Source organism: Rhinopithecus roxellana, chromosome 2, assembly GCF_007565055.1.
Source record: "Rhinopithecus roxellana isolate Shanxi Qingling chromosome 2, ASM756505v1, whole genome shotgun sequence".
Lineage (NCBI taxonomy): Eukaryota > Metazoa > Chordata > Mammalia > Primates > Cercopithecidae > Rhinopithecus > Rhinopithecus roxellana.
In genome coordinates this window covers 130,422,679-130,441,086 of record NC_044550.1, presented here as the reverse complement: position 1 = coordinate 130,441,086, position 18,408 = coordinate 130,422,679, and the positions used below count along the sequence as shown (strand labels likewise).

The 18,408-nt window shown below is 57.3% G+C and overlaps 3 protein-coding genes and 1 long non-coding RNA gene across 14 annotated transcripts in view; 2 read left to right on the top strand and 2 right to left on the bottom strand.

Moving 5' to 3' along the window:
• NOP14 (NOP14 nucleolar protein) overlaps positions 1–4,806 on the top strand; it is a 31,888-nt gene extending 27,082 nt beyond the window's left edge. Inside the window, exons 14-18 of the mRNA XM_010384392.2 lie at positions 410–569; positions 1,020–1,167; positions 3,081–3,199; positions 3,381–3,536; positions 3,792–4,806. Coding sequence (XP_010382694.2) covers positions 410–569; positions 1,020–1,167; positions 3,081–3,199; positions 3,381–3,536; positions 3,792–3,891 — 683 coding nt within the window. The 3' untranslated portion in view covers positions 3,892–4,806. The remainder of the gene's footprint in view (positions 1–409; positions 570–1,019; positions 1,168–3,080; positions 3,200–3,380; positions 3,537–3,791) is intronic.
• LOC115893978 lies at positions 3,765–4,987 on the bottom strand. Its single transcript, XR_004054030.1, has 2 exons — positions 4,616–4,987; positions 3,765–4,025 (listed from the first exon to the last, which is right to left on the bottom strand). It is a non-coding gene; the product is annotated as an uncharacterized LOC115893978 (long non-coding RNA).
• A 3,235-nt stretch (positions 4,988–8,222) lies between these two features.
• On the top strand, positions 8,223–12,261 carry MFSD10 (major facilitator superfamily domain containing 10). Of its 3 annotated transcripts, none has more exons than XM_010384391.1 (13): positions 8,223–8,304; positions 8,905–9,100; positions 9,189–9,285; positions 9,626–9,729; positions 10,077–10,235; positions 10,322–10,483; positions 10,681–10,789; positions 10,898–11,009; positions 11,177–11,285; positions 11,375–11,465; positions 11,566–11,613; positions 11,689–11,778; positions 11,876–12,261. In XM_010384391.1, the coding sequence occupies exons 2-13, from the start codon at positions 8,930–8,932 to the stop codon at positions 11,989–11,991; spliced, it is 1,368 nt and encodes a 455-aa protein (XP_010382693.1). In that variant the 5' UTR covers positions 8,223–8,304; positions 8,905–8,929; the 3' UTR covers positions 11,992–12,261. The 3 variants fall into 3 exon arrangements, with proteins under 3 accessions (XP_010382693.1, XP_030775927.1, XP_030775920.1); XM_030920060.1 differs by having other exon boundaries at positions 8,253–8,304; positions 8,909–9,100; XM_030920067.1 differs by lacking the exon at positions 11,566–11,613.
• Positions 12,262–12,731: 470 nt separating this feature from the next.
• ADD1 (adducin 1) overlaps positions 12,732–18,408 on the bottom strand; it is a 92,912-nt gene continuing 87,235 nt past the window's right edge. For 2 of the 9 annotated variants that reach the window (XM_010384389.2, XM_010384388.2), the window contains 3 exons: positions 16,721–16,819; positions 16,158–16,191; positions 12,732–14,643 (listed from right to left, as the gene is read on the bottom strand). In XM_010384389.2, the coding sequence (XP_010382691.1) occupies position 14,643; positions 16,158–16,191; positions 16,721–16,819 (134 nt within the window). In that variant the 3' untranslated portion in view covers positions 12,732–14,642. The remainder of the gene's footprint in view (positions 14,644–16,157; positions 16,192–16,720; positions 16,820–18,408) is intronic. The other 7 variants (XM_010384383.2, XM_010384385.2, XM_010384390.2 and 4 more) reach the window with 6 other exon arrangements.

The following is an 18,408-nucleotide window of genomic DNA, read 5'->3' as shown; positions in this document are numbered from 1 at the left end:
CCTGCCCCTCTGCTTTCCTTTCTCGTGTTCTGTCTGGTCCATTTGCTCCTCGGGGTGCTGTTTGCTGCCTGTCTCCCAACAGGGGCAGGGACTTCAGTCTGTTCCTGGATGTGGCCTGAGCACCTCATCAGCCCCATGTGGTGCCTAGTAGGTCCCAGGACGTCTGTTGCAAGCAGGCCTCCCAGGCAGGATCAGGCACTTGGCTCTCACCGCACCCCCTGCCAGAGCTTTCCCCCTTCCCCTGAGGTGTCCCTGCCCACACTGAAACTCAGTGTCTGGCACAACCCAGAAACATACAAATCAGTGTGTGTCTGTTGGAGAGTGAACTTCCACAGGCTTGGTGCTGCAGAGCCTGCTGGGAGCCCAGTAACGTTCAGGCCATCTCTGTCCTGTCGCACTTGGAATTCAGGTTCCACTCTGGTGCACCCTTTCAGAGCACTTGGGAAGAACTCGGAACTGCTTGTGGTGTCTGATAGAGAGGGTGTGGCAACGTGGCAGCAGAGCAGCCTCTCCCTCCGCTGGGCGAGTGGACTGAGGGCCCCGACTTCAACAGAGGCCAATCACATCCGGTATGTGAGGGGACCCCGCTTCGGGGCCTGTGCCCTACACGTCCCCAGAGGCAGGAGGAGCCACTCATGCTTTCTGATGGGCTGTTAGCGAACTTGCTGCCCGGCCGTTTGGCTTGATGGAGGGTGAAAGCCTTTCTGAGGCATGGTGTCCCTTTTTTTTTTCATTTTCAAAATACATTTGTTTGATTTCACAAATTATAATTTGGAGCCAAAAATAGAGCCACCCCATCCCAGCTGGTGCTGCGTTTCCCACAGCCTTCCCTCCTGCATTAGGCCTGACACTGAGCCTACCTTGCCCATGGGTGTATGGGCCCAACCCTGGCCAGCTAAGGTGACCACATTGAATTTTTCAGCCTAGTGGAAGTGGGGAAGTTCATGTGTGCCACGTTATTGGTTTTGTCAGTGACAAATAGAACAAGTTGGACCTCTTCTTGCCTCCTGCCCTCACAGACTGTCCTGCCTGGCTGTGGGCCTGGCCCTGCTGAAGCGCTGTGTGCTCATGTACGGGTCCCTGCCATCCTTCCACGCCATCATGGGGCCTCTCCAAGCCCTCCTCACAGATCACCTGGCGGACTGCAGCCACCCCCAGGAGCTCCAGGTGAGGCTTCCTGGCCACTCGGGTGCTTTACCTGGGCTCAGACATGTCCCTGAGCTGGGGCCAAGCTGTGGCATGGTGGCATTTGGTCATTTGAGGCTGCAGCTCTAAGTCAACACCATCTGCAAAATCACAAACATGAAAGGAAAGTAAAATCCTAAAAGTGGGCAGTGACAGTGAGCAGTGCTGGGCTGGAGTAAAGCAGATGCTGCATCTCAAGCGGTAGCTGGGAACTATTGCCTTGTGTGCCAACTCCAGGAGGCCGCACGGAGGGTGCACCAACGCCCAGGGGTCAGCCCCTGCTAGTCCTGGACAGTCAGCTCTGAACCGCGCTCTGTAGTCCCGATGGGTTTTCTGAGGATGGTCTTACCATCCTGCACAAGGTGACAGGAGGCCCCGGTGGACAGTCTCAGGTGGACCCAAGAATGAGTCTTTGATCCTGGGCACATCCTGTCCTCTACGGGCTGCTCCAAATTCACTTACAGCCTATCCGCCTCCCTCTCTTTCACTGTGACCCTGACAGGCTGTACCCACTTCCTGCTTGACATGGCTGTGGCTTGTGCCTTTCATCCTGCCCCAACCCCGCCCCTCAGCCCGCACCAGCGCAGGATGCTGCTAGAGCCGAAGGCATCAATGCCATGTCCACAGCTGCCCCCACAGGGGTGCCCCGCACCACTAGCACAGCCCTGGCAGCCTTGCCTCGTGCCCTTCCCTCATGCGCTCCGGCCTCCTCGCAGGCCTGGCTCCGTCTCGGGAGTTGTTCTCTTTACCTGGAACTCCTCACAGCTGTGCTGCTCACACCAATGCCCTTGGGAAGCCAGGCCTTCCCTGACCCACACTGTGCCACGCTCCCTGTGTCTTGTCTGTGGTACTGACCCCCAGGCACGTTACACCATCCTTGTCTCTGCCCCACTAGGATGAGAGTTCCATGAGGACAGCAACTCGACCCATTCCTGGCCAGGTCCCTGGAGCATAGAGCAGACAAGCCAGCTATCACAGACTCCCATCGCCTAGTCAAAAAAGGCTGATGAGGAGGAGACATTAGCTCTGCCCCTTATCCTGTACCCACTTTCTGCTGATGTGGCCGTGGGTTGTGCCTTTCATTTAAAAAACTGGGTTGGCCTGGCCGAGGGGCACAACAGGCCTTGTGGTCTTCGTAGACTGAGCCAGTCAGGCCCTTGAGTTTTGTCTCCATGGAGACGTGGCATTCAGGCAGTCAAAGGTTATATCCAGATGGGCCCAGGAGTGGCTGTGTCTGTGGGTGCAGGCAGCCAGGGTTCCAGGACACACCTGTGCAAGAGAAAGCGGGTAGGACCAACGTCAGTAAACTGCTCAGAAGCCACTAGCCAACTCTTCTGGAAGCCAAGGTCTTGGTGAAAGTGGGCCTTACCTATCTGTTGGTTCTCTTGGCTTGAAAATAAGGTCAAATTGCCAAGACTGGTAGAAACCCTGCCCCGCCTGGCACCCAGCGTCAGTCTGCACGCCTGGGTTCTAGCGTGCACGCAGCCCCCCGCGGCAGAAGGGGGTTCTCCTGTGAGCCTTCTCATGAAGCAAGTGGCTCATGACCTTTGGTGCCAAGTTTGTCTGGGAAAGGGGTTCTGCTGACGTTTCTGGCTGTGAGGAGCACAGACTATCATGGCCTCCAAGTCCCCTCCTTTCAGAGTGCTCTCAGGGGCCAGCACACAGGCCCTCCCTCTTCAGGAAGAGAGTAGCTTTACTTTTGTTTTGGCTGTGCCAGACCTTGAGCAGCCACAGCCTTGGCTTCCCCTCCACCGGTGGGCACACAGCAGGGCACCGTCCTGCTGCGGGGAGCTCGCAGTACCGTCCTCAGCTGCCTGGACGCCGCAGAGCCTGTGCATGAAGCTCAGGTCGCAGCAGGCGAGTCATGGCGGCGTCGGGGATTGCGTGTTTTTCAGGAGCTGTGTCAGAGCACACTGACCGAAATAGAAAGCCAGAAGCAGCTCTGCCGGCCGCTGACCTGTGAGAAGAGCAAGCCTGTCCCACTGAAGCTGTTCACGCCCCGGCTGGTCAAAGTGTGGGTGTTGGCAGCATCTCCCTAGGGAGCTGGGACTGTGGGCTCAGTGGGAGCTGACGGGGGGTGTCTGCCAGTTCTGCAGTTGAGCAGATGACTACAGAGCAAAGCCACACTCCCGAGCAGGCTCTGGCCGAGAGGTGGGGACAGATTCTTGCTTCTTTAACTGGCTTTCTGATTATAGCCTCGAGTTTGGAAGAACACAAGGCAGTAGTAAGGAGGAACAGGAAAGGAAGAGGCTGATCCACAAACACAAGCGAGAATTTAAAGGGGCTGTTCGAGAAATCCGCAAGGACAATCAGTTCCTGGCGAGGATGCAACTCTCAGAAATAATGGAACGGTGAGGGGGACGTGTGTGTGTGACACGATTGTGATGTGACTCAGCTTTGGTGCTATGTGGCCCTGGGCAGAGCACCGAGCACCTGGCATCGCACAGCCTTGGCTCTGGCTAGGGGCTGGAGCCAGGCAGGTTCGCTTCCTCTCTGTTTGAGCTGAACGTGGCCACAGTGGCTAATGTTCTGATGTGGGGGAGAGAGGGCAAGACGCTCTCCAAGAACTAATCCAAAAATGGGCATTTGCCTTTTGTTTCTTTTAGGGATGCAGAAAGAAAAGGGAAAGTAAAGCAGCTTTTTAACAGCCTGGCCACACAGGAAGGTGAATGGAAGGCTCTGAAGAGGAAAAAGTTCAAAAAATAAATCACATTTTATAAATTAGGCAAGGAAGTACTGGACATTACCTCACATCTGCAATTCTAGCCCTCTGGGAGGCCAAGGCAGAAGGATTGCTTCAGCTCAGGAGTTCAAGACCAGCCAGGGGGAGGACCCTGTCTCTACAAAAAAATTTTTTTAAATTAGCCAAGTGTGGTGGCACGTACCTGTAGTTCCAGCTACTCAGGAGGCTGAAGCAGGACTGCTTGAGCTGAGTCCAAGGCTACAGTGAGTCGTGATCAAGCCACTGCACTCCAGCCTTGGCAACTGTGCAAGACCCTGTCGCTTAAAAAAAAAAAATTTTTTTTTTTGAGACAGGAATTTTGCTCTTGTTGCCCAGGCTGGAGTGCAGTGGCACAACCTCCACCTTCTAGGTTCCAGTGATTCTCCGGCTTCAGCCTCCCCAGTAGCTGGGATTATAGGCATGCGCCACCACGCCCAGCTAATTTTGTATTTTTAGTAGAGACGAGGTTTCTCCATGTTGGTCAGGCTGGTCATGAACTCCCAGCCTCAGGTGATCCACCCGCCTTGGCCCCCCAAAGTCCTGGGATTACAGATGTGAGCCACAGCACCCAGCCAAAAAAGTAATTTTTGTTAAAGTAGTAATGCTGTAATGTTGGTGTGATTCCAACCTCCAACCACCCCCCACCCCCTGCAATTTTGTTCCCGTTAAAACATCTCCTGATGAAATAAAATGAATTCTGAAATGCACCTCTGGGATTGGGAATGGTCTGCGTGATGTCAGCTGCGACTGGTTCACTGCATCTGGACAACCCTCAGTTGGTGCTGCCAGGGTTGGCACTGGGGATTCTGGCCAGTGTAATTTCTGTCAACCATGGACATTTGCCTTCATGTGTAGAATTTAGACTGTTACGCAAATTATATTTTCTATTATAAATGAAACAAGTTTGCAAATAGCTTAGAAATCAGAGAAGGGAAACGTCACCCACAGTCCCCTTGCTGGAACAGCCACAGTTGGCCTTGCCCTGCTTACGTCCTTCAGTGGATGCTTTTGGGTGCTGGGGTCTTCCGTTCAGTACGCTGCACTGTGGGAGGTGGGAGAAGACTGGGTTGCATCTGTGCCAACCTGCGATACAGTTTCAGGTGAGAATCAGATGTGCATGTTATGGATGAGACAGCTTTTTAAAGTGCTTTTACCCTGCACTAACCAAGAAAGAAGTCGGCCCTCAGGTTTACTGGACCCAGGAGGGGCTGTGAGCTGTAAGGAGTAATGACCCCCCTTGAACTTGACAAGCTGGCCATGGAGCCACATCCTGAATGCCACAGCCACCTCACGGTGCATGGTTTGTTGGACCTACTACCTTGTGGAGGGAGGTGCTGAAGTGAGAGTTTCCCTGTACCAATATGGTATGCCATCTTACAGGCGGAGGCATTCCCCAGTGGACTATGGAGCCACTGCTGGGCTACAAGCCAGGGCAGGTAGCCCAGGAAAGCAGCCCAGGGTCAAGTTCATGCCACATGAGATCACACTGACCAGCCCTGCCCAGGCTGCCCTAGTATGTGCATGAAGCATCGTGGAGGTCACACGTCTAGCCAGAGTGACCATGGTGAGATTTAACCAGACCAGGACTGGGGAAGTGAGGAAGGTGACAAGGACCCAGTTCCGGCTTCTAACGAGGTGTGGGATCTTTAGGCAAGGAAGAAGGTGCTGCGGAGAATGAGTCTGGCTTTGTTCTTGTTGGGAGGTGTTGAGGCCACGGCTGGAGCACAGCATGAGCCATCCTCAGTGTGAGAGGCAGTGACTGCTGTGGTTGGGCTGCCTGGTAGGCCTGGAGCTCAGAATGAGCCAGTCTCCCCCTGCAAAGTGGAAGACAGAGACAGCACTGGTGGCAGTCGGGCTAGAGACAGCGCTGGTGGCAGCTGGGCTGAAGCCAGCAGCTTAAAGATGAGGCTCACGTCCTGACGGGCATGTATCTTACCCAGCCTCCCCTGATGGCTCCGAGACATGTCTGGCAGGTGCAAGGATCCACAAATCTAGAAGGGTCTGGGGTTGTCACATCCACCAACTAGGCTGGCTGTCTTGTCACCGTATAGGCCCAGGATGCTGTTATCAACGGCTGCAGGGTTTCTCCCACCTACAAATTTTCTCTGCCACAGCTACTGCCACTTGAATTCACCAAGCCAAGCCCTTGCACTCAGGACCCTGGCCCAACTGTCGAAGCAAAGAGGAAAAGAAAACAGGGCAGAAAAAAATGCGGGACCAGACCAGGCACCTGGCTCTCCCTTGAAGCCTTGCTATCCAATCCAGGACAGAAGGTGCCGGCAGCAAGCTCATACACCCTAGCTGTGTCACGTCATCGAAGAGGGCGCGTGATCCAGCTGGAAGGGTGGATAAAGTGTCAACTACCCAATGGGTTCACTTTCCCTCTTACCTAGACAGCCAATTTATCAAGAAAGGGCATTTGCAATAGAGAAGAAGTAATTCACACAGAGCTAGCTGTGCAGGAGACCGCAGTTTTATTACTCAGTCTCCCTGAGCATTTGGGGATTGGAGTTTTTAAAGATAAGTTGGTGGGTGGGGGCAGCCAGTGAGTCAGGGGTACTGATTGGTCGGGTCAGAGATGAAATCACAGGGAGTCGAAGCTGTTCTCTTGCACTGAGTCAGTTCCTGGGTGCCACGAGATCAGATAAGCCTGGGTGGTGCCAGCTGATCCATCAAGTACTGATCTGAGGCTTTGCAAGAGTGATGTTCTAGCCAGGAGCAGTTTGGGGAGGGTCAGAATCCTGTAGCCTCCAGCTGCATGACTCCTCAACCATAGTTTCTAATCTTGGGGCTAATCTTTTAGTCCCACAAAAGCAGTCTAGTGCCCAGGAAAGGTGTCTTTTGGGAAAGGGCTATTATTTTTGTTTTAAACTAAGTTCCTCCCAAAGTTGAGCCTACGCCCAGGAATAAACGGAGAGCATGGAGGTTAGAAGATGGAGCTGGTTCTCTCTTTCACTGTTACAAGTTTGCAATGGCAGTTTTTTTTTTTTTTTTTTTTTTTTTTTTTTTTTTTTTTTTTTTGAGACAGAGTCTCGCTCTGTCGCCCAGGCTGGAGTGCAGTGGCCAGATCTCAGCTCACTGCAAGCTCCGCCTCCCGGGTTCACGCCATTCTCCTGCCTCAGCCTCCCGAGTAGCTGGGACTACAGGCGCCGGCCACCTCGCCCGGCTAGTTTTTTGTATTTTTTAGTAGAGACGGGGTTTCACCGTGTTAGCCAGGATGGTCTTGATCTCCTGACCTTGTGATCCGCCCGCCTCGGCCTCCCAAAGTGCTGGGATTACAGGCTTGAGCCACCGCGCCCGGCCTGCAATGGCAGTTTCATAGGGATGCCTGTCCTCTGGGGAAAAAGCTAGTAACAGGTTGTCTTTTTGACTGCAGGTGGAAAAACGCATCTGTTAGGCAGAGGTGGGGCTTTGTTCTTACCCACAATTGGAAGTTCTGGGTGGAGTAAAGGCAGTGCGTGTGCCACCTGATTCCTTTCCCCATGTGTATCTGGTTGGGGTCTGCCACAAGAGATCCGCACGTATTTTAGAAGGTGGGAGGGGAGGTGGGAGCTGGCTGTAGGCCGGGCGTTGGCGCAGTTCCTTGAGTGTGCTGGCCCCGGGGCAGGGGCACGGGCAGCAGTCAGGCCCAAGGCTTCTCCTGTCTAAAGCTCCTCCTGCCCAGGGGGGCCGTTTCCTCCAGCGCTGGGTCAGGTGCTTCTGCGCCCGGCAAGAGCGCCAGCTCCTCCGTGACCCAGGGAACGGGGTTGCAGGCCCAGGCGGCCAAAAAGGTGCCAACCGGGTCCTGTGGCTTTCAGTTGTCTCTGCCCACCCAATTCACACCATCTTTCCCCCTCAGCCGCCTGCCTGGGACTTTAGGCTCTGCACCAAACGCAGCAAAAGTAGCTGCACAGAGACAGCGGGGTCGGCTCACGCAGCCCGAGTAGAATGGCTGTGCTGCTGCCCCAGGCCTGCGACCACCGCTGTGCGTGGCAGGAGTCAGCCCGCCGGCGTGGGGTCCCGAAGCCCGCGGTCCTTCCACGGGGAGGGCCAGGCCCGTACGGCGCAGAGGCTGGGGGACAGGCTGCGCCGACGCTCGCCTGAGGCCCCGCACACACACCTCAGGCCCATGGGTCCGCTCCGCGGGGCAGGTGTCGTGGGTCCAGAGAGGCCAGGCCGGGAGTCTCGGCCTCCGGGTTACGCGGGGGCACAGCTCCTCCGCTCCGGTCAGGGTGCTGCTAACCCACGGTCGAGCAGTGAGCCGCAGGACTGGCGAGAACGCGGCCTCCGGCCGGAAGACAACGTACCGAGATGTTCGTCACTTCCGGGGCTCGGCGTGACCGGGCGTGGCCGTCCCGCCCCTGGCGGCGTGTTCCGCGGCCTTGCGACTGTCTGTCCCGAGCGCGCAGCCGCGGCAGGTGCGGGGCGGGACCGGGGGCGCGCGGGGTGGGGGGCGTAGGGGGCGCGCGGGGTGGGGGAGTGGGGGGCGCGCGGGGTGTGGGGCTGGGCCAGGGGCGCGCGGGGTGGGGGCGGGACCGGGGCACACGCGGGATGGCGGGGTGGGAGGCGCGCGGGGTTGAGGGTGCTCCCGCGTCCGGTGTGTATGCCATGGCCCCCGCCAGGGAGGCCGAGTCCGGACCAGGGGCCGGGATCTCGGCGCGCGGGTTGGGGTTGGGGTCCGGGTGCCCCGCGGCCTCAAGTTTCCTCTCTCGCTCTGTTACGAGGGCGTGGGAGGCGCGGCCGTGGGGCGAGGTGGGGCCGGGCTCACGATGTGCTCACCCCGGTCCCTGGGGACCGTTGCCTTTGTGGCTACGATTTCTTGTGCAAGCCCCGAAGCCTGCGTTTCCTGATGCCTGGGTCGGGGCGGGGGCATCGCGCAGGCCACAATGGCCCCTGCGTCTGTAGGCCGGAGCCTCTGCCATCAGCCCCTTTAGGGTGCTGGCCAGCTGTCGGGTGTGGGGGTATGGCAGGCCCTGGAGGACCCGTTTTCCCCGCTCACCCGACCCGCCCCACCCCAGCCAGGCCAGGTCAGAGCAGCCCACCATGGGACAGGGAGGGGGTGGAGGCTGCACCCCGCGCCCACCCATCCACCAGCAGCCACCAGAGCGCCGCGTGGTCACCGTTGTCTTCCTTGGCCTCCTGCTGGACCTCCTGGCCTTCACGCTGCTGCTGCCCCTGCTGCCCGGGCTGTTGGAGAGCCACGACCGTGCCCACGTGAGTCCTTGCCCTGCGATCACAGTGCCCCCCGCCCCCCAGGCCCATCGGACCTCCCCAGCCCTGATCGTGCCTCCTCATCCCCTAGGACCCCCTCTATGGCTCCTGGCAGGGTGGGGTGAACTGGTTTGCCAGCGCCATCGGGATGCCAGTGGAGAAGAGGTACAACAGTGTCCTGTTCGGAGGTATGGCTGGCTCTGTGCCCCTGGCGGGCTCTCTACGGTCCTATCTTTGGTGGACATGGTCCAGCCCAGGCCCCTCCCCAATTGTCAGTCCTTCCCTTCCCACTCTCTGGGCTGGCATCAATCTGGTGCCCTTGCCCACACGTCCTGGCTCCTGGGCATGGTCCTTTGCCTCTGCGTGTCAGGTTTGTCACCTTTCTCATCTCTCCATTGGGGCCTCCTCGGCTCAAGGGCCATGGCCTGTGAGTGTAGGGCCCAGCATGACTGGACCCTCAGGATGGGGCTGGACATTGGCCTTGATGGCCGAGACCACAGCCCCATGATGGTGATATCTGTCTCTCAGGTCTCATTGGCTCAGCCTTCTCTGTCCTGCAGTTTCTGTGTGCGCCACTCACTGGGGCCACCTCTGACTGCTTGGGGAGGCGCCCGGTGATGCTGTTGTGCCTGGTATGTCCCTGGGGCTGGGTGCCCTTGGGGAAGCCTCCTCCCACCCAGCCAGTAGCCCCATGGGGTTAGGTGGGGGGAGGGACGTGGCTGTGGGCCACTCATGGCCACTTGTTGGCCCTCATCGCATCCTGGAGGGGGTTCTCTGGGGGACCAGTGGCTCCTGTTGCAAAGCCAGACTTTCGAGGAGCTGCTCCTGACCCCTAGGGAGGCATTGAGAACACAGTGGCCCTCAGATGCTTCAAAATAGGGCAGGGTTGAGGGGTGTTGCCTGGGTTACCAAGCCCTACTCTGAGCCACTCCTGGCCTTAAGTGACCGCCCCTGCCCCTTGGCCCCTGCCCCTGGGCAGATGGGTGTGGCCACCTCATATGCAGTCTGGGCCACCTCTCGGAGCTTTGCGGCCTTCCTGGCCTCCAGGCTGATTGGGGGCATCAGCAAAGGGAACGTCAGCCTCTCCACGGCCATCGTTGCTGACCTGGGCTCGCCTCTGGCCCGCAGCCAAGGCATGGTAAGTGCACAGGCTGGGCCTTTGGGGTCCGGGTGTGGACTTCTGGCCTGGGTCTCCCTGTGCAGCTCAGGTGGCCTTTTCTCTAGGCGGTCATTGGGGTGGCCTTCTCACTGGGCTTCACCCTGGGCCCTATGCTTGGAGCCTCCCTGCCCCTGGAAATGGCACCCTGGTTTGCCCTGCTCTTCGCAGCCTCCGACCTGCTGTTCATCTTCTGCTTCCTGCCAGAGACGCTGCCGCTGGAGAAACGGGTAGGGCTGCGGTCCAGGACCCACAGGCCCAGGGGCTGGGGGCTTGGTTCCGTAGCGCTGTAAAATGCCCCTGTGTGCCAGCCCCAGGTGCCAGAGAGGCTGGGCTGCCCTCTTGGTGTTGGGGCTCTTGAGGCCACAGTCCGTGGGTTGCCTGGCCAGCAGCTGCTCCTGCAGGCTCTCCAATCCCGTCCCCACAGGCGCCGTCGGTCTCCCCGGGGCTCCGTGATGCGGCCGATCTGCTCAGCCCCCTGGCCCTGCTGCGCTTCTCAGCCGTCGCTCGTGGCCAGGACCCACCCACTGGAGACAGTAAGGACTCGACCCACCCAAGTGTGGAGCCTGCTCTCCCTTGCGCATCCCCAGGCGGAGCCCTTCCCTGCTGTGGTCGCCTTCTCAGCGCCCTCCACCTCTCCCCAGGGCTCAGCAGCCTGCGCCGCCTGGGCCTCGTCTACTTCCTCTACCTCTTCCTGTTCTCGGGCCTGGAGTACACGCTGAGCTTCCTCACACACCAGCGCTTCCAGTTCAGCAGGTGGATCCTCATCTGGGGACAGCCTGCTGTCCCCCTGAACGCCCCTGCTTCAGGGATGACCCCTCCCAACCCCCATCCCCAGGAAGCCTTGGCAGCCACTCTCGCCCTGGCCCTGCCCTGGGTGACCCTGCCCCGGGGTGACCCTGCACTAACGCGCCTGCTCCCAGCCTGCAGCAGGGGAAGATGTTTTTCCTCATCGGCCTCACCATGGCCACCATCCAGGGTGCCTATGCCCGGCGGATCCGCCCTGGCGGGGAAGTTGCTGCCGTGAAGCGGGTAGGGGGGTCCTTCCGAAGCGGGTGGCAGGCAGTCCCCTGAGCCGTGTGGGGCACAGGCTGTGCTGAGGCTGCCGTGCCCACCTGCAGGCCCTCCTACTGCTGGTGCCTGCCTTCCTCCTCATCGGCTGGGGCCATTGTCTGCCCATGCTGGGCCTGGGGCTGCTGCTGTACTCCTTTGGTGAGTGGCCCTGCCCTGGCAGGGGATCCGATAGGTAGCAGGGGCTGGGTGATGCGCCCTCCCCTGGGCTGATGGGAGCCTCCTCAATGTCCCCCACCAGCCGCCGCTGTTGTGGTGCCCTGCCTGTCCTCCATGGTCGCTGGCTATGGTAAGACCCTTCCCTCAGCCAAAGCCACCTGAGCCGGAGAAGGGCAGTGGCCCCTGACTACGCCTCTCCCCACAGGCTCACCAGGGCAGAAGGGCACGGTCATGGGTACACTGCGCAGCCTAGGTGCTCTGGCCAGGGCCGCGGGGCCCCTGGTGGCTGCTTCAGGTGAGGGCGCGGGATAGTGCTGGGGGCCGGGCACCTGCTCTCACCTCCCCAGTGCCAGCCCCCTCGGAGCCTGGGTGACGCTGCCATCTCTCCGCAGTGTACTGGCTGGCTGGGGCCCAGGCCTGCTTCACCACGTGGTCCGGGCTCTTTTTGCTCCCCTTCCTCCTCCTGCAGAAGCTGAATTATTCGGCACAGACGCTCAAGGCTGAGTAGCTGAGCCACTGTGCCCAGGCTGTGGGCACTAGGCGGAGTGGGAGCCTGGGTCAGAGCCCTGCCCACTGCCTGACCCCCCTCCTTCCCAGTCCAGGGAGACCCTGTGGGTGGGAGCCGGCCCCCCAGCAGGAAGCCCAGGCAGCTCCTCCAGACTCATTCCTATTAATGACGCCAAGCGGCAGCACTCCAAGGCTGTCAGGGTTTCTGTTTGTTTTCTAAACTATGCACCAGGTTTCTGATGATGAAATAAAGCACCTGTTTTATACCAAATGCCTTTCTCCATACATAGCCGGGCCTCTACCCACACCAGGAGAGGCAGCTAGAGCTGAATGAATGGTTCCACTGACCAGAAGGGTCCAAGGGTCTTCAAGACCCTCAGTTTCCCCCTCTGCAGTGGCAGCCTGGGGACTCAGGCCCCTCCAAGGCTGGGGTCAGCCCTGGCCAGGTGGTATCTGGCAGTGTGCCTGGCACCCTGGCAGGGTATCCCCTGGACAGCGCCCTCCCCATCAGACATGAGCACACAGTGACGGTGAGACTGGGACCGTGGGGACAAGGACAGGCCAGCAGCTCCCTGGACGCCCTGAGTTCCCGTGGGGAGGGACAGCAGGAGTGCCAGGTGGAACGTCCTCCCGCGCCCATGGCTGCAGATGACGTTTTACCAGGACATGAACATTTGGAGGTCTCCTTTCGGCACACAAACTTGGGAACAAAAAAATTAAAATATAAAACTGCTTCCCAAATTTAGACAAAGAAATTGCTGAAAGAATTTTATTTGTGAGTAAAACATGTTACACTGGAGAAAGGACACTCAGGACCTGTCCTCCCAAGTCGGTGTCCATATATGCAACTATATTTCATGTTGTAATACAAAGGATTAAACTACAAAAGTGAAAATTAAGTCATTGCATATGTGGGGTAAAGAAGGGATAAAAGGGAATAAAGGAACAGTCCACGGTTAAGGACTTTTCATTCTGCCTTGGCAACAAAACGACACAGAAGAGAGGCAGCACGCTTGCCTGCGTAGCAGGCCCTGCGGCTCAGAGGAAGCTCAAAGCGGCCGTCAGTGCCATGCAGCAGCCTGGTTCTCGCTCGGCCGTCCAATCAGTGGGATCCGAGGTGGCTCGGCCCATCGTGCCCAGGATCTGAGCCCACATCTGGCACCAGCTCTATCAGGGGCCTGTTGGACCCACACAAGCTTGCCTGCACCTAGTCAGGCGGGTACCAGGCAGCTCCTGAAATGGGTCACCCTCCAGTTCCTGCTCAGCAGCTCTGAGCCCTTTTCCAGCCTCTTCCAGGGAAGTGAAAACAACAGTATTAGCCAAGGAGCGCATGTCTCAGGCTCCCTCACTGACGGCCATGTCGAGGGGCCCCGGGGCTGCTCTCCACCTCGAGTTACCTTTATCACAACTAGGATATCTTTCTGGCTGAGTTAACGGTGAGAACAGATCCCCTGAAACCTCCCCCAAGTAAGTGAAAAGTGCTCTACTATGGGGTCTGGAAAGAAAAAAGCAAAAAGCCTGTTCACGTTCACAGTCAAAAAATATAAGCTAAATTGTAAACCTACTCAAAGAAAATTCTAGAAAGGACTCTTCCCCTCCTGATACACCTTCCCTATGACAGGAATCCAGAGTCCCAAGTGAAAAAACTGAGCTCCTGAATCTGGTTGTGGTCGAGGGAACATCGGTCAGACATGCAGAGCATCGCGTTGAGTGCACACAGGCCCATCTGCCGCTGGCGTTTCCTGCCCAGCGTCTGGCCCAGACCTGCCTCTTCAAGGCTGCTGGTGGGCACACGAGTGTTTTCACAGGACCAAGGCTTTGTATATAGATTTAAGTGAGATCACTGAGCAGAGAGAATGCCACATGGAACCAGGAGTCTGAGTCCATCACCTGAGACCTTAGGGTGGAGGGGAAGCTGAGCAGAAACAGAATGTGCTGATTTCACAACAGGAAGGATGGCAGGAAAGGTAAGGCTCAGGAGGGTGACACCTGCGGCCAAAGCTGCAGAAGCCTCCAGTACCTTCCAGCTAGGACCATGACTTAGTGCCTCCCCTCTGTGGGGAGAGCACATCTCCCCCAGAAGCTGAGGCTGAGAGGACAAGAGGCAGGGTGGGGTGGGGCTGCTGCACACACGCTGGGTCAGCCCAGGGCTACACAGGGCTGCTCACGTGAGGGGACCCCTAGCTAGGTGGAGGGCTTGGCTTTTTGCATTCCATTATACAAGGACAGGGCACAGACGCAGTCGGGGACTCTGGCAGAGCCAGGGTCGCTCCGGACAGGACAGTGTTAGCGCAGGGCCTTCAGGAGTCACTCTTCTTCTTGCTCTTCTTCAGAAAGGACGGGGTACGGAACTTCTTCTTCTTTTTGGACGGGGACTTGCCTGGAGACCCATCGCTGCCAGGGTCCGCGGCAGCCCCCTCCTCGGCAGCTGAGGGGGCAGCCTCTTCAGCCACCGGGGCTGGGTCTGGGGCTGGCTCGGGGTTGGCCTCAGTAGGGGCCTCAGTGGGGCTTGGGGGTCTCTGGGCTTCCTCCTCCTTCTCTAACATAGGGAAGCCGAGTGCTTCTGAAGGCTCATCAGGGGACAGATCGGGGAGAGTTGGCTTAAAGGTGGCGGCATCACTGTCATCTGCAGTAGCTGGCCCCGGCACAAGGTCTAGTGGGTGAGGTGAGAGACGGGGTTAAGGGTTCTTGCCCAGATCTCAAAGGGCAGCTTGAGATGGGGGCACCCCACACAGGAAACTGCTATTTTATTTGACTCTATGGATTTTTACCAAGACAAGAAACTTAAAATATGGTCTACTCTACTGTATGGCTGGACGGAGCTAGAATCACAAAACACAGACTTGGTTTTGGGTAGTTTCTAGCTCCTTCTTGTGGGCAGTGTGCTGACAACACCAGACTCCGCCCCAGGCGTGGGTCCCCCCACCGGAAAGACAGACGGCAGCACAAGCTGAGGACAGCTAAAGGAGCGACGTCCCGCTTTCATTATGTGAAGAGAAGTCTGCCCTGTCACCCTAAGGGCATGTATTCATAGTCGTGAAATGAAGTCTAAATTTGGGTCTACAACACCTGGTCTCCCCCAAAACAGCCAGTAGAAAATTGTGCATAACTCCCACAGCACGTGTGATGTCAACATCCAAAAGAACAAAGCCGTTTAGGATGGAAGTTAATTAAAAGGAAAAAGACGGCCTTTAAGGCAAGGAGCGGGGCAAAAAACTCCCGACCAGCATCAGGAGTGGCCCTCTGTGAAGGGGCAATCGGCCCTCAGGTCACGGCCTGGGGGCGCCTTCCTTCCACACTTACCGGGCACCCGCTTTGTCGTTTCCATTCGTAAACAGCCTACAATGTTACCAGCAACTGACAGGTTAGACACCACAAGCTGTTCAGTGTTTAAAAATCAAGCCACACATCAGGGCCAGGGGAGTCAGCTGAGTGGTTAGGAGCAGCACAGGAGGCCCAGGCCCCAAACCCTCAAGGCTTTACCTTTGGGAAGCTGGAAGCGCCCCCACCCCGCCAGCTGCCCCAGGCTAATTCCAGGCCAGGCTTCCTGAGGGCCGGGAGAGGGCTGTGGGCACACAGGCACCGCTCTCTGTGAGGAGGTGGGGCCCGCTCTGCTGGGCACGGTGCGGCTGATGCTAGGACAGAGGCTGCCCCAGGGCGCTCGCTCTGGAGAGCTGCCATCCTCTGAGCCAACATCACACTGGCTTTATAAGGGTCCCGATACCCGCTCCTCTGCCCACCTTCCTCGGACCAGCTTCAGCAAAGCTCTAAGGCAATCCGACCCCACACAGCAGGTGGCAGAACCCCAGCCTGTCTGAACCGAGGCTGCACTTGACATCTGACCCAGTGTGGTCAAACCCTCCCACCGAGCAATCCAAAGAGACCCTCGAAGGCCGGAGGTAAGAACCTCTGAGGCCCAGAGTGCTCCAGTGGCACCAAGGTGCGTAGAGGCCCTGAGGGAGGCACCCGCTGCCGCTGAAGGCAGCACAGTGCTCAGGTGACTGAGCCACTTCCAGGAAGGCCTCCAAGGGACTGGGTACAAAAAAGGGGGGGCTTCTGTTTTTATTTGAAATAAACAGAAAACAAAACTTAATAAACAACAAAGAAGCAGGAGAATGAGGCAAAGCACAGGGCACCGGTGGAGAGCGGAGGCAGCGCGGTACTTACTAGGGTAACAGGTACTCTCTAGTGCATCCGTCTCCTGCTTGTGATGCAGCCACAGGAAGAAAAAAGCACAAGGAGAGAATCTATGCATTCAGTCACAGCCATCAGGTTACAGAAGAAGAAAGGCAGGGCCATGGGCTTCACGAGAGACACGGATGTACGAGACCGAGGGACAGACACCCGGGATCACACACCACAGACACACGGTGGCTGAGAGGCAGCCGGCGTGTGGCCCACACAGCGGAGAGCACCTCCGGAGGTGGCATCTGCATGACAACACGGCACAAGGAGTGGGCGAGCAATGGGCAACGCGGACACCAGCAACCACGGTGGGTTCCGACCCCCGAGGCCAGCCTTCCTACTTGGTCACAGCTCACATACAAATCTGTTTTGCCTGGAGTTACCCAGGACAGAACCAATATAGGAGAAAAGAGGTGTCACATCTTGGCGTTGATGCAAGCACACACTTCTCTGTTGGTGTTAACACAACTCCCGCCACATTCCGCCACAGCGCGCACGAGCCGTGCACCCTCCCACAGCGGTGGCCACTGCCACCCAGAGCTCACCTTCCTCCAGCTTGATGGGAGTGCTGGGAGGTGGGTGGGGGACCGCAGGCTGGTCTGGAGGACTCTTTTCTTTCTGTTCTCTAGCCTCGTCCAGATTCTCTGCAGAGAAGCAACAAGGATATGGTAGGAGCTGTGGACGCCATGAGCCTTCACCTGCCTCCATGGCAGATGGGGCAGCCTGCTCAGCCGCCCTCTGAGAAGGCAGGGCTCTCTCAACCCTTTCCCTGTTCCTCTCCAAGAGAGGATAAAGGAAGCTGTGACCCGGGTGTTGACTGATGTGAATTTCAGAGAAACATAAACAACTTCAGATACAAAATTCGTTTCTATTCTTATTCCAAAGAGAAGCTGCCAGAGCTGGCTCTGTGATGGACTCAAATGGTGTGCCCTGGCCTGTCCCCTGCTGTCCTGTGCGAGTAGGCAGCCCCTCCCTCCCAGCCTTCTCCCTGCTAAGCAGGTGGCGGAGGGTCCTGAGCCCACTCACCACCTCAAGGGACATCATATGAGCAATTATTTTGGTTTTAATTCTGTGGTAGGGCATTTTATCCCAATAATTTCAACTTGGCAACTGTAATGCATATTTTTATTTTATAAAGTGAAACATGCTAATAAGAACCAGAGGAAAAAATGCAGGAACTAGGATCCTGGATATAGAAAAGGATTCCAAGTCTACTTCTCGTTTGAGGGAAAATAGGGATCACCACTATGAGAACTCCTTCCATGTCTGTGTGTATTTCAGAAGTTTAGATGAATAGCTTTGAATCAGCAGATCTGTATTTTGAACAAGCAGCTGTCATTACCCTTCTGAGCTCCCAGGGCCTCTGCTCCCACCCTAACAGCTGGCTCACCTCCCCAAGTACCATGTTGGCACTACCTTGCAGAAGCCAGGCGCCCATAAAAAGGCCGCCACACCACCTATCTGAGTGAGCATACAGCCTCAACCAGGAAAAGGTGCTGACCTCCGGCAGTCAGCCTGCATTTTACCTGTGGCACACACTCCCCTCAGCCCACGCCAAGGGCCGGATCAGACCTCCTGTGGGTTCTCCTGCTAACAGCTCTGTGATCACAGAGCATGGCCAGAGCTGACCCCATCCACACTCAGCTGCCATCACAGCCCTGCTGAAGGAGCCTCACACCGGGTAGGGGGGAACTCCAGGTATCTTGTTTGACTGAAAAACAATCCCAGGTTACTCAGATGCCAGGAGACTCCAAAGGGCAGACACATCTCTGTGTACGTGTGCACAGAAACTAGGATTAGGCCACATGACCCACAGCTCAAGCTGACCACCTCTACTTCTCGCTCTAAGGCAGGTAATTACAGCAATGGCTCAAAGCTTCACTGGAGGGAGACAACCAGCAGCAGGGCCCGGTGTGTGTGAAGGTCTGAACAGTAAACAGCGGTGTAACACTGAAAAACAATTCAGCAACTCAAATTTCAGTAACAACTACGTAATGCAGTGGCTGGTCTAGAACAAGACAAAAACCGGTTAAGAGGTCCTCTCAGGAGGAATGCCTAGTTCCCAGGATGACTACAGTCCAGGAGGGCAACAGTCAGTCCCACACACCGAGGGGCTCCAGCAAGGCTGACCCCAGAGGACAGAGCAGCACATTGAGGTTTCAGTAAAAACCTGAGTTGAAGCTAATGGCCCTGAGGATGCTGGCGGGGGCCCTGTGCCCCTGGTTCTTCCTGG

Coding starts and splice junctions, on each gene's coding strand:
- MFSD10 (XM_010384391.1), top strand. CDS start 8,930: ATGGGACAGGGAGGGGGTGGAGGCTGCACCCCGCGCCCACCCATCCAC. Junction 9,101..9,188: donor AGAGCCACGACCGTGCCCAC/GTGAGTCCTTGC, acceptor CTCATCCCCTAG/GACCCCCTCTATGGCTCCTG. Junction 9,286..9,625: donor CAACAGTGTCCTGTTCGGAG/GTATGGCTGGCT, acceptor TCTGTCTCTCAG/GTCTCATTGGCTCAGCCTTC.